At 43.7% G+C, this 18,086-nt stretch overlaps 1 protein-coding gene across 1 annotated transcript in view; it reads right to left on the bottom strand.

Moving 5' to 3' along the window:
- Nucleotides 1–16,719, bottom strand: part of RUNX1T1 (RUNX1 partner transcriptional co-repressor 1) — a 109,762-nt gene extending 93,043 nt beyond the window's left edge. The window contains exon 1 of the mRNA XM_080340154.1: nt 16,291–16,719. Within this exon, the coding sequence (XP_080196280.1) occupies nt 16,291–16,318 (28 nt within the window). The 5' untranslated portion in view covers nt 16,319–16,719. The remainder of the gene's footprint in view (nt 1–16,290) is intronic.
- Nucleotides 16,720–18,086: the final 1,367 nt, after the last annotated feature.

Below are 18,086 nucleotides of genomic sequence, written 5' to 3'. Positions count from 1 at the left end.
TAAATGAGTTTTACATCTGGTGGTTGGACTGTGACGTTAGACTGCAACATTTAAAAAAAGCTTATGCTAGGAAATAAAACTTAAGGAAGAAAAAGCGTTCAGAGACGACAGATCTCCAGGCAGCTGGGCAGCAGCAGTGGCAGCATACCTCCTGATCCTTGCTGCACTCTCTTCCTGGAGATACTTGCTTTACCCAAGGGCATCGCAGCTCTTTACGTAGCACTGGCTGACTGTCACAGTTCGCAACTGAGCTTTTTAAGGTTACCCAAAGTCAGTATTCATTTATTTTAATAGCACTAAATAAAATAAACTGCAATGACTTGGTATCTGTTACACCAGAGGGGAGAGGGAATGCCAAAAACTTTTGATGGGCACAGGGCAGGCAGATTCTCCCTTTCAGAGCCTCTGTGTTCCATTAGCATCATCCTATTTTACATATCTCCAGTACGGAGACACAGTTTCTTCAGGACCCTACTGCAGGACTTCCAGCAATGGCTCATCACAGGTGTTCATCGGTCTAATTCTGCTGAAGTTCCTGGAAATCTGAATGCCTGTATGCTAACTGAAATCTGAAGTCAACTACTTGCTTCTTCCCTCCTATGTTAACAACTTGAAAACCACCTGATGAAAATACTTGGATTCCAGTACTGCAACAGAAAATTTTTCAACCATCTTATCTGTTCTGCCATTTAACTTCAAATTTCTGAGACTCTGGCACTTAGAGATAGTGCAGAAGTCAATTGTTAATACTAAAGTAATACAGGCTGGATATGCTTGTCTTATTTCTAAACAAGCGTGCCTAGATTAATAATAAACTTTGGCCAGATATATATTTTAATTTGCATGTTTTTCAAATAGCATCATCATTGTGTGTGTAGAGTGCTAAAAATGGAGTGAAATCTTCCAGCTGTAAAACAGTTCCACGTGACAAAACAGAGAGAGATCCTGAAAACTCCTGCTTTGTGTCATGTGTGAGCGTGTCTGCTTGTGTCTTTTTTTTCCTCTCATCTAATTTCATCTGCGAGAGACTGTCCCTAGAGGACAACAGCAGAGAGAACCAATTATATGCAGAGGTTGGTTTCTCCAAAATGAAGGCATCTGTTCCATGCCAACGACTTCCACATGGAAGAAAAACAGAACTTTGAAGGCATCTGTGTTCATGGTTGACAGTCACAGATCTTAGGGTCTACTGTAATTGCCCAGCTGCAAACATGATTTGGTTGCTGCTGTTGTCAGCTGATCTCCTTGCACTGAAAAGAAAGGAGCTTAAATAGCAAATAGCTGGATAAAAATCAGATATTCTTACAGAATACTGACACCTTTTCCCTTTTGAAAAAGGTATTTTTCCTGGTACAATGGGTTTGATGGAAGTAAATTGCAAAGTGTTTTTTAAAAGAACATTTTACAAAATATTCTGCTTTAAAAAATGTTATTCTTTAAATAACATAAAGTCCAAGCACAATGTGCTGATTATTTTTTAGTATTTCAGGCTGATATTTTATAAGAGTGACTCATAAACCAGTATGATTCACCAGCCACATAATCCTGCAGCCCACCTGATTCAGGCAAGTAGTCTCAATAAAACCAAGAGTACACCTGAGCAGAAGCTCAAAGTTTTTATCCAAAATGCACTTGGCAGGTAAATAACCAGTATGGGATTTATTACTCACCTCACGTCACTTCCAGTGTGAGCAGATACCTTCCAAAAGACACTTAAAAGCAACATTACAGGAAGTTCAAAACCTGGCTTTCAGCACGGGGTGCAACACTTGCAGTGAGACACTCAGCAATGCCATGTGCCTTCACCATTACAAATCCAAGCAAAGTTTAACAAGAAGCTCATCCAAAGCAGCAAGACCCCAACTGATTTTCCAAAGCACAGCACTGAGTGCGATTTAGGGATCCAAGAATACTGATGGCACAGTTGCTACAAAGACAATTAAAACCTGACTGGCCTATGCAGAAAATGCATTTACATTCCCAGTCCTCCACCCACCAGACAAAAGCGGATCATAGTTTCCAGAAATATTTCAGGCACCTTATGGGTTTTTGTAGTTTTCTTACCTAGGACTTTTATTGCTAGCTTGAAAGAAATAAGGTGCTGTATGTTAGGGGAATACCTTTTACTTTTTTTAATAGAATTCTTTTGTTATGCTGCCGGATTCCAGCTGCAATCCTAAACCCGGTCTGCAGTCATGGCACTCAGCCCTTCCCGCCAGGTAGCCACACAGCCTAGGAAGGACAGTAAGGATTCCTACGCAGTTTCCCTTGCCTGGCACATACCTCAAATTATAGTGAACACGTGAAGTAGTGAACCTGGGGGGGGACACAAGCAGCCTGACGCTTCCTGACCACTCCTAAATTGCCTCCAGGAAGGATAAGAGTTGGGAGTGAGGACAATTAACCAGCCACCTGCTTCCTGTGACCTCCTAGGGAGCAGACACCCACTGAGGACTTGCAATGTCACTGAGGTCCTGCCCATCCTTCTTTTCCTAGAGAAGCTACGGGATAATAAAAACAATAGTGGCCAATAATAGCTCTGTAAGAGGAAAAATTTAGGTCTGAACTTTAAAAAAAAAAAAAAAAAATTAACACCAAAATCTGCCATGAATTTCATGGGAAGAGGATGCAACCAATAAATCTCAGAACCTGGAAGGGAAATTAAACATTGATCCATTCTTTAAAACTGCTGTAGCTGTTAATTTACTGTAGCGGTACACTCCTCTGGAATTTTTGGAGCCGGCAGATGGCTTAAACACATCTTTTAGAATACAGAAATTGAGAATCCTGGTCTCATGGACTCAATGGGAACCTCTGATAATATTATTACTGAAGGAGCAGATTTCTTTCTCTTCATAATATGGAATTCTTCATCAGGTAAGTGTATTATTTAAAATTCAAAGTGAATTACTTGCTTTACATCAAGACCTGAGCTAGCCCACTTAACCTTACATAAGATTGTGTCATTATGGCCATATCTGGATCTAAGTCTCAGAATAGTTCCAGCAAATAAAGTATTGTTAAGATCACAGACATGAGACAGAAACGCAGGAAGCCTGAAGGTCCAGATCCTCAGACTGGTGTTTTGACAAAAGAAACACCATCTTCAGTAGAACTGAGCATGTGAATACCATGGAAGATCTGAGCTCCAGCACTTTAATTCAACATTTACGAGCTCAGCTGACCCATGGAGTTGCATTGATTTATCACAGTGAATGTGAAATACACATAACATTCAGAAACTGAGTGAGGCTATTCTGTTCAGTATGATGGTTTCCTTGCTCATCTGCAGCATGCTTTAATACCAGTTGCAGTGTGCTTTTCCAGCATTAAGTGGTTTGCCAACAAGCTTTAAAAATAATAAATAGTACAGTCATGAAACAGCTTTTGCTTAATGGTTCCTAGAACTCAGTGACTTCACTCACTAAAACCCTTTCTGTAACATTACCCTTAAATACTTCTAGCAATGCCACCATTAAAATAAAATAAAAAAATCATCCTGGCACGATGATCCATTGATAGCACACCCGCAGCTGCCATTATCCCTAAATTTGTTGGCAGCTTTCTACGGCATCACTATGCTTTAATGGCTCTGGCAACAAACCCCACCTGGACATCACTGAAAGCACTCCTTTGGAGCACTCTTCCCAAATATCCTTTGCAGCAGTATCGTTTCTTCCCCATTGTTGCATCCTAATCATATCATTTTCTAGCAATAGCCTCACCCTCTCTCGCTGTCAAAGCCTGAGCTGGTCTTGGGCCGTTCTCTTCTTGACTTTGTCCAGCACACATGTGATTCAGTGTTGGGATGAATTTTCCAACAGAATTTCAGGACAGTATCTTTGCTGCTCAGGTGGGGTGTTAACCTGCATCTCAGCTTTAAAATTCACTGTATTCCATCCTAGTAACACAACGTGACCAAATCAATGGGTAAGCAAAACGGAGGCACAAAACCCTATGCAGTTTGATGCTTCGTAACAGAGATGTTAAAACTTGGGCTACCAGAAAGCACATAGAGATTTACCCAACATGCCACATCGCCTGTCATGACAGCATGAAGAACCAGCATCCTGATACTGCCATTATAGAACTAAACAAAAATCAGAAAATGTGTTCTGGAAAATAAATAATTATGGAAAAAAGTAGAGAAGCTTTGAGGCTGACTGGGGTTATTTTGCCCAAGTTATTTAAAACGACACCTGAGCCACAACAGAAAGGGGCACCTGTGTGGTCATCATCAGAAATCAAAAAAATGTAGTCAATAGGTCTCCAAATAAAAGGAATCACAAAATAAAATGGCTACTGGTAATGACTACTACTTACACAAATTGCGTATTAATATCCAACAAGGCCTCCCAGAGCTACAAAAGTAACTACAGTCTTGTACAATTTGTGATGGTCACGCAACCATCTCCCCAGATGCTTGTCAACATTCCTGGCTTTTACTCATTGCATCAACACGGCTTTTCATAAACAGTATCTATTTTATTATAAGCTAGTGCCTGCCAGTAAGTGCAGATTAATTCCACTCCACTAGGTGGAGTCTTCTGTCTTCCCAGACAGCAACCTAATTTCCCAAAGAACCCACCACCCTCCATGAACTCTAGATGATACTTAACTGTATTAGAAGCCTAACAGACTACCTGTCTTGATAAATGGAGAAGTGGCGACGAATCAAATGACTTCTTGAGATGATTGAAGAAATCATGAACTATCTCATGTCAGTATGTCACAATATGGAATCATCCAGGAATATTGTTGTTGTACAGTTCTGTACAACACAACCGTGCTTTTATGGTGACTAAATCAATAAATAATACTGAGTAAAAAAAAAGTATCACTTAAATAAGTCGCCATATCACACATGCCTCCAAACCAGATATAAACAAAACCAAGTTGCTGAACTTCTTTTAAATTCTTTGTGCGTGTTCAGAAATATTTTTAATATCTAGGATGCTCTCCCTTTCTAGGCATCCCAAAATGTGCTACGGAAAATGAAATGAAACATGAAAGGATTTCTTTCCATATTCACATTTCCATTCATGACCACTGGAGTTAAATATGGCAACTATTCAATAGGAACAGCAAAACTGCATGCAGCAGTTTTGGCAAAGAATAAGAAAAACAGAGCACTCCCATGAATGCGCTCAGAAAATGCAGATAAGAAAATCTGGATACCCTACACACTACACTCCAACCCCTAGGAAAAGTACCAAAAACTCCCATGACCAAAGCATGAAGCCCCTTGGTTTAAAAACTCTTCAGGCAGATGGCATCTCCACTGCAACAGAGCGTGTGCTGGGCGGTATTCGCCAGCGGAAAGCTCCACGGAGGCGCTGAGCACCAACACAAGGCTCCTCCAGGTCAGCCGAGGTAGGGCCTGCTCAGCGCCGCTCCTGCTGCCGGCAGATATCACTCGCTATTTACGGCTACAGACATTGTGCCCCCATCGGCCACGTTTTTTGTAATATTTACTTCTCGTACATATGTCTATAACTATGTATACGTCCCACAGAAGGTGAGGTTTAACAGGGTTAGCTTTGTTGGGGAAAAGAAGGTTTGGAGAAAAGGAAACAACTTTCACGTTTGGAAGATTTGAATCTAGTGACTGTCACGGGATGTAAACACTCTTCTGGGGAGGGAGGCTTTTTGTTGTGTTTCAGAAGTGCACAGAGTTTTGGATAAAATCTGTATAAATAATCATCCCTCTGTCATTCAACATAAATTTATGCACGTGTGTGCACACAGATACGTTTGAGAATACAAACTATAAAGTAGACATGCCACAGACTTCTAGACAACCTACCACAAGGCCGAATCTCGCACAAAATCCATTCAATATTTAAATTTCAGTTTATTGAATTTTAATTATTGCCAATCTGTAGATCATTTTGAGGAAAATCCCCCAGGTCAAAAGCTTACAAATTCAACTGCAAAACCAAAGAGAAGCATCAGCAAGGCCCATTCCCATGCAGACACCTGCCAAAAAAATGGGAGTTCCTGACTCCTAGATTAGAATCCAACAGCTAAAACTCATTCTAATATTAAAACCAGGAAATTTTCTATGTTGAAATAAAGAAGTAAAAGCTCTCATTTTATTCTGCACATATTTACTCAGGTTGTGCACACAGGGCTCTATAGGTCTAAGAGTGTTATCGCTTATTCATTTAGATCCTTATTTATAAAATTAACAAACACATACCCTTTTCATTAGATTTTTTTAATTAAAAAGCAATAATGTTATTTTCTCTGGAGATGCCTCTGAGAAAATTTATGCTCTACCAACACTGCGTTTTCCAGGTTCATAAAACTCACTTAGGTTAGCAGTGCCACAGCAGCGAATGTTTTTTGTATATATGCATTCAAACCTGATTTAATAATTTCATTTAACCATGGAAAAAGTTACTCTAAAAGCCCCATTAACTAAAACATCCTTTATGAGTGCAAACTTAAGATTTGCAGGTATAGTAGGAATGAAACAAGCCCAAGAATGTTCTATCACACTATAAACATCCTTTACTTTGCACAAGGACCTCAGTAGTAGGTAAAGCTGTATTGTTGCAATGAGGAAGCAGTCACTCATCTTTATAAGATACAATCATAGTTTATTAATAAAATTATTTTGAATGTACGAGTTAAATCCTTTTACCAATACAGTGACATTCAGCCATCCAGTTCCATTTTTACAGTCCAAATAGATATGGTGCTAATTGCATAATGCCATTTTATCTGCTGAAGATAAAAGTGCCGATAAACAAAAATGCACATTAGGCAGGAGATTTTTCAGAATATATTTTTTTTTAAATAACCCACTTGCATTAACAAAAGATTGCAATGGCTTCCAAATTATAGGGTGTTATTTTTAGTGGAAGTAGTTCAATATTCATATCGGAGCAGATGTAGCAGTTTAACAAAACAGCTCTTCAAATCCTGCACAAATTGAAAACAGGAAAACTGATTGCATTTTCTCTTATCACTTTCCTTTTCTGAATTGACACTTTTGGTCTTCTGAAAATTTACACATGGCTTTCATCTCAACAGCACCTGCTGATCAAACAGAAACCTAACATTTTCATGAAAATGGTATAAAGGACTAGTTTTCTTTTTACCATCTTAAAGGGCATCAGCAGTCCACTTGATGGCAACAATTGCTGAGTAGATGGCACACTCAGAATACATTTTATATTTTCATTACACTTACTTTTTAAAATGAGTTAAATCACTAGTGGCTCTTTCATATTAGCTCTTTGTCTGCTTTAAATTAATTTCAATCTCTATCTCTGCCTAACCCTGATGGGTTTCATTCTACAGTCAGCTAGATTTTAAAGAACATCTGAAAGCCTTTGAAATAATAAGATATGTTGTATGTTCTGCATCCGCTGGTTCTTCTTTATATGTGCATTTATATGCAATCATATACATTAATATATACAATCACGCATACACATACTACATCTCTTTTTACAGTGCTTATACTAAGGAAAAAACATGTATACATATCATTCTGTGATACTGTCACTGCATTGAATTCCCTGAGCAGTCCTGATAGAGCGCGCTGACAGGGGAGAAACCCCAAGTACATTTATTTATTTTAAAGTTGTTCTTTGTTTCCTTTGCAATCTTCAAATTGGGAGAAGGACTAGCAGGTGCTCTGGAGCTTGAGCACCAAGACTGGGTTGAGATGCTGCCACTGGCGAACACGGTGAGCATGCAAACAACACAACCAGAAGTGCTTGGGCTCTTGCAAAAGTTTAAGGTATCAAGTCATGTATATAAAATATGATACATAAGTACCTTGTTATCCTGTCTGCTTCTGAGCCTGTAAACTCTGAAGCGCAGCAGCAGGTAACAAGGACCATCTTCCCTTGTACATAATTCTAGGTGTAATTAAAGATACTCCCGAAATCTGCTATGTGTCAGCTGCTTAACTGATGGAGCCCCAACCCCTCTGAAGTACTCTGCTGCCATCCATTACCATTCTGCTTCAGTGATAAGGTAACCTGAAGGCAGAGATGACATACAGTAATATATGTGCCACTCCAGACAGTTGGTTCGTGAATTTCAGCGTTTCATCATGCTCACTGAGGCAACTGCAAACCTGAAATGTCAATATGTTCAGTCAATGGAAGTAAAATAATGGGGCTCTATTGTCTTACCCTATCGATCCGCTGCTGTCAACAAGAATACATGCCCCCCTGGCTCTAAACAAATTTTAATTAGGCTTTTAGTTACCGGATCATATCTATATATCTATTCGTGCAAACATTTGACAAAGTGAAACGGCAATATAAATATTTCAAACTTTTAAATATATTTTAAAGGTAATTGTTTAATGTGGCTTTAAGAAATGATCGGTGATAAAGCCCTTTGCTAAGGCGGTGTGTGCACACACTTAGCGTGCAAGTCATCTTAATCTGCTGAGAACCGAAAAGACACCATCAAAAGTCCAAAACGACAAGACCAAAAAAAAAGGCAGCGCCACTTCTCCTAAAGCCTGCCCGCTGTCATCCTCTGCGGGGATTTCGGAAGCCAAGAGCCTCCACCGAAACCACCCCGGCTCTGACCGGGTCCCGCCCGCCCGCTCCTGTCAGCGCCGCTCCCGGGAGGGGCCCCGGCCCGACAGCGACCGCACGTCCCGTCACCTCGGCCCCAGCCCGAGGGCTCTCCCGCCGCACCGGCCCCTTCTCCCCGGCCCCGTCCCGTGAAACACCCCAACAAGCCGCTCTCCTCCTCCCTCGGCTGTGTTAAAGCGGGGTTCCTCAGTAACCTATTGTTCTCCGGCCACCTCCTCCCGGGCCGCGGCGAGCTCGGCAGGCGAGAAGCCCCCGCGCCGGTCCCCTCAGGGCGGCCCGGGGGCGGGGGGAGGCAGCGCCCAGGCCGCGGCCGCCCCGGGCACAACAAAAGGCAGATCCCTTCTCCCGGCCGGCTAATCTCTGCCCGTAAATCCCCCGCCCGCTACGGGGGAAGAGATAAGAGGTTACATCTTCACTTCTCCCCGCTCGTATCGACTTGCGCAGCGCCAAGGGAGCCAGGCGGAGGGCCGGGCGGCGGGGGGCGGCGAGGGGGTGTCCCCCCGCCCGCCTCTCCCCGAACCGCGGGTGGAGATTACCTTCCGGCGGCGGGAGGGAGGGAGGCGCCGGCGCGGCCCGGGCTTTGTGCGCCGTGAGCGCACCTCGCAGCTTATCTTTGGCGCAAGGACGGCACATCGCGCCTCCCTGGCCCTGCCGGCGCGGGGGGAGCGGGACGGCAGCGTGCATCGGGGCGATTACGGTATCAGCGCGGCCCAGATGGAGGCCGGAGGATGCACGGCGGGGGTGAGGGAGCGGGGCTGGCGCGGCGCGGCCCGGGGTCCCCGGGGAGGCCGCGCCCGGCATGAGGGGAGGCGCCACCTCCGCGCCACCCGCCGGGTGAGAAGGCGGCGGCTCCCCATGTGCCGCGGTCTGTGCTCGGCCCCGACCTCGGGCAGGGATCCGGCCCGGCGCTGCCCCTTCAGTTGCCCGAAGATCTCTCCGGAGTGAGGAGCCTGCCAGAGACACGGAGCAGCGCAGTGCTGGCTGACCCGCCTGAGGTCACCTCCGTTTCCACCAACGCGACGCGACGTCCCTGTGGCTGCCGTAAGCCGGGCTCCCGCCTCACAAACCACACCTGAGTCCCGCACAGGGCACGGTGGCTCCTGGCCCAGAAACCTGCCCCAGCGCAGGCCATACCCGCTCCCGCTTTGGCCAAGTCCTGACCCGACCTGCTCAGCCCTACCAGTGGCAGAAGAGCCTGAACACAACACTGCTGCTGTGAAACGGAGGGTGAACGATAAGCCAGAGTTGGTCCCTACACTTAACAGTTCAGGTTTTGAGAAAACAGAGGCTTCATTTTGATGAAGAGAGTCATCATGAGGTACAGGGAGAAGAGGCAGCGAGCAGCCTGGCCCGCCCAGCACAGGCAGCAGAATGGCTGCATCAGCACCAAGTTCCCGAATGAACTCTGTGCACTCAGGTTTTAAAGTTTTAAAAATGTTTTGCCTAGGAATCAACACTTATTTGTAAAGGAAACGCGTTTCCCTAGCACGCCTGCAGAGGAGCACCGTGAAGGCCGGCGTGAGGACAATGACAGCACACTGGAGTGAGACAGGCATTGTTCAGTGCAGAACTCCTTCCAAAATCACTCGGCCAAGATAGCAGTTTTTTCCACAAGAAATAAAGGGAATTTGACACATAATACAAAGTGAAAACCAGAACTTAGATGGGGGAAGGGTGTGTGTGAAAATCGTGTCACTGCAATGAATGTCAGATAAAAAGGGGTCTGTCACAAATCCTCCACTAATCCAATAATGCGAGAACCTCTTGGTATCACTGAGACACAGCACAAGGTATTTCTTTCTGGTTTTCATAAACCACTCTATATGCTTAGCCTCAGAAAGACAGCAATTTGGCAAATTATCGTATCACAAAACCAGGACTTTGATTTTTCATTAAAGGCAAACTGATTTTCACATGTCGAATTTACTTTGCATTCCTCAGCAGGTATTTTTATCCTGAAGAAGGGCCACTTCTCCCTCAACTTCCTCCAGTTGTCAGTTGTGTGACAACCATATTTAGAGGTAATCAGGCAGGTCATATTACAAAAGTTAGTCAACTCATTTGAAATCTTAGCCCTTAATGGTATGTTCTATGCATTTCTAAAAAAACAAAACAAAACACTAACTAGTTCAACCTGCAAGGTATCACAGAGGCTTCTCTCTGCATATATTCTTTCAAAATATTATAAAAGAGAGATTGCTCTTTTTAGAGATTTTTGTTACGGATTTTTTCTTGGAATATATTTATAATGCAGTGACCTAATTTAGGATTCATCAGATTCTCATCTTGCAGAGCCACAATGTGTATCGTATGTACATTGGTCATTCCGACAGGCAGTTTTACTACTTGAATCACAATTCTCTAAAGAAAAACTACTCAAGGATCCTTTCTAATGTAAACAGTTTGCTGCAAAAACACTCACATTTAAAAATAAAGCAACGTGTGTTAATAAAATAAATACAATCAGTAGAAATGTGTAACAGAAGTGGCGTTCCATAAGCACAGCTGTCTCAAAGTCCAAGCTGGAGGCTAGAAATCTTAATTTCAACTGCCTCTCTCTTAATAGTGGGTTACCTTCCTATAAAGCGTAAAGTCCATCTGCCCCAGGCAGATAAGTTTTGAAGCATTAAAACAAATAAAAATCTAACATTTTCTTTCTTGCATTGAAAATGTGAATTCTACTGTGCTATAATGTGAGAATTCCAACATATGACCATTATGGCATAATATCTCATAGCTCAGCTTGTCATTACTTCACTTGTAATTCTTATGTTAATTATGTTCATAATTACTATAAACAGATGTGGTAGAAATTCATGTGACCTTTTACTGCAGAATGCGTTTCTCAGTCTTTCCATTTTATTTTAGTAATGTACTGTTAAACCAGAGGAAAGTATTCCTGACGTACTCTACATGTATATGTGTACGTGTTTAACACGAAACCATTTCTACCTCATATTTCAGCCAAAGGACCACCTATATACCAGTACATTGACAAGAAAGTGATGGTAACTGAGAAGTCTCATACCCTGAAACATACTCCTAAAAGACTGTTCTTTCAGTTAACCTTTTTGACTAAATGTAGCTAAGGCCACCACCGAAGTCTAAGACCTAAATAGAACACTGCATTTTTATTCAGCATCTTTGTTAATGCAGCAGTATCCTGCTTTACAACCCCAAGTACATAAGAGCCATACAACAATTTATTTTACTCACAGCCCAACCATCACCGTCTGTACACAAAACACATTTACGATAAAATCACTATGGATTTCATTAAGAGAAAGCCTACTCGAATTTCATTTCTTTGGACCTAATCTATAATTAGTGTGGACAGACAGGTGCAAACCCTTCTCCCCTACAGATGGCTACTGGAAATGGTGCAAAATAGCTCCTTCTGTTTAACCAACACACAGATAACCTGCTCTGCTGTTATCACTTACAATTACTTCCATTATACTGAACTAATGTTTACTTTAATAAAATGTCCACTGTTCTCTAAATGTTATTTGGAAACTTTCATATCAATGGCAGGAAAAAAAAAAAGGATGGAAGTCAATGTCTTTCAGATGAAAATATTTCAGAGAGAAAAAAAGCGCCTTTTAAAAGACAGGATATTTTTACTTTGACTTTACATCTGCTGATCATTTTTCTTTATCCACAAAACCACAAGGTATACTACTTCCTGTTGTATTTATGCTACCATATAATAAACCAATCCAGTTTACAGTAAATAATAACAGGATAACTGTAAATCTGAAGCAGTTCTTTAAAAAGGAACTCCATGTAGGGAATAAAAAAAAGACTCCTTACATTAAAAGTTCAGGTTTTAAACTAACTCTTTTAGATCTTTCACATGAAAGAAGGTGAAGAAACTGAAGTCTGGAAGCCAATGTTTTAAGAATTTACACTCTCACTACTTATGCTAAATTCAAAGTCAGTTTAAGCTTTTATAAATATTATAGGTTGCTATTAAAGGCTGTATGAAAAAGCAGGCTGCTACTAACTACATGGACCAAAGTTTTATAATGTATTCAGATTTAAATAATTTTCTTTTCACAGCTCTTTAGCTAAGCCATGAGAAATAACCCCTTCACAACAGCAAATTCACGTTTTATTTCAGCTGATAAGACTTCTTGATCTCAGCATGACATTAGAAGTTTCTACAGAACAAAGAACAAGATCTTCTCCCCACCCCCCCAAAAAAATCTGAAGCTCCTGCAATAGCAACATACTAATATCCTTATTCAATTAGCTAAAGATTTAACAGTAATGGACTGTGGCAAGTGGATTTCAAAGATGAAAATGACAATTGCAAGCCCTTTCTCCCATCACCCCCAATGCAAATGCTGCAGATGCCTGTTTCACCCAAAGTGTCTGGCGAGGAGCAGTTTGCAGTCTGCACAGTACCTCAGTGAAGTGAGCTTCGCATTCAACGCCTGTCGTCTGAAGTTCATTTCAGAGAAGTGAGAAACAGGATTTGACAGGGAAGAATGTCCTGAACCGACCAGCCACTGACCAGCACTCCAGGTGGAGCTATTTTTCCTCCCTTTTATTCTATAAACAATACTTCAAGTATAAAACTCCATGTGCGCGCAGGCATACATAGTGTTAAGCGTATACAGATGAGAGACACCGTGTGATGTTTTACTGGTCCATTATTCAGGCACGAAACGAGTTAACGTTAAGGTGGTCAAAAATGGTAGAAGGCAATGTTTTACTTAAAAAGATTTTGGAAACTATTTAAAAGCTCAAAGCCTTTGAAGAAAAACAACTTGAGCAGCAGTTGCCAGGAAGCAGTGACCTAACACTGCTGTCTGCATTCCATTACAAACAGAATGGTTCTTGTCTCCTACAGCATGCTCTCAGCTCGGGAACCCAGCCGCTCACCCTCCTGCTAAGGCAGGGCCCAAGAAGTCCTGCCATCTCCTGTATGCCTCGCCTTGCTTCAGCCTGCCAGGGACATCAACAGATTTAACAGTGGGTTGGGTTTTTGGTGGAGTTTGTGGGTTTTCTTGTGCTGATGCGTGGTTGCACTTCCCATGACAGCAAAGAAAAATGATGCATGAATTGAAAGTAGTAGCAGTGATATTGAAGGTTCGGATATGATAAAACTGACCTTAGAAAAGTTATCAATTGTAAAGTGTAACTTCCTAATGAAATAACTTCACAGTGAGTCTGCAGTGCATCTCATACCTAACAAAGCCTTTATCAACTTCGTAGTTTCATAGACTCTTTAGTTAGAACAAGACATATTCAGATCTTTTTCCTAGTTATTTTTTCTGTTGATGGGGAGCCACAGAAACACCTAGTGCTACAACCAGGACATATAAACAATATAGACTAACTTTCGTAACAGTCAGCCGAGCTAAAGGAAATTCCCTGATCATATTGGATTTCCTAAGGAAATCAGCCCAGAATAAACTGAATGAGGTTTTCAGACTTCCCATGGAAAGGTCAAGCATCAGCTTCAACAACCATTAGGAACCAGTTTCCATCCTTTCAGCTATCCAGATTCACTAAACCGTTAACAGAAAAGCAGAACAGAAAACCTAGACAATATACTTCAAATCTAAAAATGTCTCTCACGCCTTGCCTCAAACTACAGTTAACAAAGTTGGTTATGTAAACTTCCCATTGCATCTTTCAGGATGCAGAAATTAAGAAGGAAATGTAAGGCTACAAGGGTATAATTAAATAGATTATATTCACCCTTAGCCCCAACATATTGTGTTTACAAATACAATAATTATGTTTCTAGCTACATGTCAAAAGAAAATATTTTCTAAGTCCTTCAAAAAGCATGCATGCATTTCTGTAAGTAGGAAATAAGTCAAAACAGATTAGTAGACTAAAAATGGGGAGGGGGATGGGAAAAAAAATCCCGCTTTGGTCAGCAACTCGGACCACCATCAGGGGATAAATCAATTTGCAGCAGCTGTGGACAGCCATTTAAGTCTGGGGCCTGAACAGATTAATTAGGGGAAGCGATGTTAAAAGTTAAAGGGGTCAGCGTTACATTAAGCACACGAATATTTGGACGAGCAAACGCTTGGCTGTACATACCGAGACTCAGAAGACATCCTTTTAGTTAGTCAGGGCTATGCCTATAGCCAGAGGCTTGGCACTCGCCGTGTTCCCACGGACAGCGCGGCCGCTCCCGCCGTTGCTTTCCCGAGGTGTGTTTTACCTGCCCCTGCCGCGTCGCGCCTGTCACGGCCGCCCTGCGCTGCCCGCGCAGGCAGCGCGCAGCCCCGCACCGCCCAAGCGCACCTTGGGGACGCGCCCTCCAGCCCTGCTGCGCCGCGGGACGGGGAACTCGAGCAGTTCCTTAGAGAGGATTCGCTACCAGGGGCTCAGCAGATCGTGGTTCTCATCTGAACGATCTGAAAGCGGGAGCCGCTGGCTCCGGGGCGGCACTACCAGGAGGCTGCAAGAGACAGGTCCTTTCCGGGCTGTGATTTAGGGCAAGGCAGAGGTAGGAGGGGGTGACTGGCAGAGCCTGCTGCAGATCTGGAGCTGGAGGGCTGCTCTACCAGAGAAACCCGAGCGGGTTGGAGGCGGCTGGTCCCCAGCGCGGCGGTGGCGGGAAGCTCCCGGCCGCGTCCCGCCAGGCCGGGCTCCGGTGTTCCAGGCTGCAACTTGGGGGGCAGGCGGGGGAGGCTGCCTTGGCGCCTCTTACCTTCGCCATCTCTCCTTCAGCTTCTCAGTGAGCTGAAGGAAGCAACATTTTAGCTCCTGCTTGGAGCAAGAGGGATTTTAGAGCTGTGTCCGATTAGATACTTTCAGTTTCTTTCTAACATTTAGGAGAGCAGAGTACAGTAACAACACAGATATTTCTCCATAAATCAACGTGTAATGGAGTCACGGGTGCCCCAGCCAGGGTCGTAAGTCCTTCTCTACACTAAACCAAATTTTAGCCCAATCTCGCAACTTTGGCACTAACAAAAGGACTGGAACTCGCCAAAAGTCAAAGGCTCGTCCAAATCACCGGCAGTATGGTTTTCATCCTTCCAGTCTCCCTTACCGGTGGTGTATTACGAATTTACGGAATCAAACCATTCAGCTCAGCTAAGCGAGATGACACAATTACATTGTATTGCAGTTTTGGAAATCAAATCCCTCACGTTACCCTATGGTTTTAGGAGAAAAGATACTTGCAAGATCGCCGTGCAGCTAAAGAGGATATGCACCGCCTGAAATATTTCTTGCAAAATAGCCTGAAGTGATGTTACCCGTACTACGTAAACCGGTGATCGTAGTGAAACAAACAAAACAAAAATCCCACCAGAAATATTTCAGACACTCCGACTCACATTGGCTAGCTCTAATCTGGAGAGAGAGGAGGCAGGGGAGAAAAAATAAATAAATAAATAAGGCAAGTCCTAAATAGAGACAGAAATCCTACGCTATGTGCTTCGAAAGATTATTTAAAAGAAAATAATAAAAAAAAATTTAAAAATAAGCACTGGGTGGTTTGATTTCTGGGCTCTTGAGAAATATTCAGGGTGCGACTTCGTGAGCCGAGGACAGCGGGTTAAGAGCTGCATTCCGGGTTAACCCTGCTCGGGCATAGCGGCAGCCCCGGTCCGCCTGGGTTAGTTACAGCCGCGGGAGCCCATCGGAGCCCGAGAACCCTACGGGAAAGGAGAGAGCGAAGGAAAAAGGGGCTCCCCCCGCCCCAGCGCGCCCTGCCCTGCCCGCGCCCCGTACTCACACTGCAGAGGACCGGAGATTCCCACCATTCGCCACGGGCTGCGAGCTGCAAATAAAAGTTCCCGTCCTGCTCGGGGGAGAGCCGGCAGCCCAGGCTGCTGGAGGGGCGAGGGGGTGGGAAAGGGGAGAGCAGCGCAGCTCGGCTTCCCTTCCCAGTCCAGATGATCCACGTCCACAAAAGTCAAAACGAGCGGAGGAGAAACTCCAGCTGCTCTTCCCCCCTCCTCTCTCGCTCTTTTTTTTTTTTTTTTTTTTGAAAAGGAGGATCAGCTCGAGATCGACTACTGGTTCCACAGGAACGGACAAGAACCAAAAATAAAGCAAAGTCTCCAAATCGAGATAGTTAATGCCCAGGTCCTTCTCTTGCTGCCGCCGCCGCCGCAGACAAACGTGATATGGAGCGCAGGGAGCGGCCGCTGTCAGTGGCGGGGTCTGTGCCTGTCCCCGGGCAGCGGACGCATAGCTCTGCCCCCGGCGGAGCCAAGCCGGTGCCGAGCCGCCCGCCCAGGCTGCGCTGCTTTCCGCGCTGCTTCCGCGCCGCTCCGCCCGGCTCCCCCGCTAGCAGGCACCTCGCGAGGCAGGCAGCATACTGCCGGCAGCCGGCCCGGCCTCGCTACCCAGGTGCAGGGGGGGAGGGCTTAAAGCAGTGGGAGGTGATAGAGGTAGGAGACATCTGTGTCGTGAGGAGGTTAGTGGGGGTCAAGTATATGTTAACAATAGGCGAGCGCGGTCCCTCTCGGGCAGCCTGCCTACTCTTTCTTTCTTTCGCTCGCTTTTACTGGGTGGACATCTAACTTGCTCCCTAATGATGCCTCCCCGGCTTTAAGAGTCCAGACTGCCCTGCAGTAACCCAAGACAAACACTTTCTCTAGCCATCTGGAGAGCTCCTGGCTGCTCTGCCTGTGTCTCATCACTGTGTGAAGAGACAGCAGTGCTAGAAATCAAGCCACTCTCAGATCTACTCTCTAATCCCCTTCTGTTAGCTGATTTCCAGTCAGACTGTTTGCTTTTGCATTAGATAATAGCCTTAGAGAAAACAATTATCATTTTCCTTTTCCCTTTGTTTTTCCCTCTTTCTGAAGTACAGTATTGAGGAAGGCCTCTCTCTCTTTTTCTTTTTTCTTTTCTTTTTTTTTTTTTTTTAAAGAAAAAAAACGAATTTATGCTCTTTTATGGCTTGCAGAACCTAGATGCAATTTCACACTTTCCTGGAAGGGGATTCTGGATTCTTCGGAAAGCAGCGACACGATCGCAACTGCAGTGAAAATTAATTACTATCATCTACAATTAATAGAAGCATGCCACCGTTTGACTTCGTGTTTCATTACATAATCATTTCAGTAGGCATCCATATATTTTCCAATTCATCAGCTATTCCCTTCTACGTTTTGCAGAGAATATTATTGTCAGTCATACAACCTGCAGCAACCCAGTACTTCTACTGTTGTGTTGACACTGGGTAAAGCAGACATACCCGCAAAAAAAACAAAAAACCCCACATCAACCTCACATATTGAGTAAAAATAGTGTTTTTTTCAGGTTGCAGATAGTGGATTGGAACTGTCAGAACTGCCTGGACATTTAGCTTCATTTTTTCAAACATCAGATATTGAGTAAAAGAATGAGCATAGAACAGAACTTGTAATCAAACTGCATTCTTTATTCCTGTATGCACACAGACACATGCAAACACACACACATATGTGCACACATGCTATCAGGCCTGATCTTGCAAATTTACAAATGCCTAATTTTAAGCGCATAAATAGACCTATTGAATGCAAAGTAGCTTTACGT

Source organism: Nesoenas mayeri, assembly GCF_963082525.1.
Source record: "Nesoenas mayeri genome assembly, chromosome: 2".
NCBI classification, from domain to species: domain Eukaryota; kingdom Metazoa; phylum Chordata; class Aves; order Columbiformes; family Columbidae; genus Nesoenas; species Nesoenas mayeri.
Note: the sequence above shows the minus strand (reverse complement) of the source record. Positions and strands in the feature narration are given on the sequence as shown.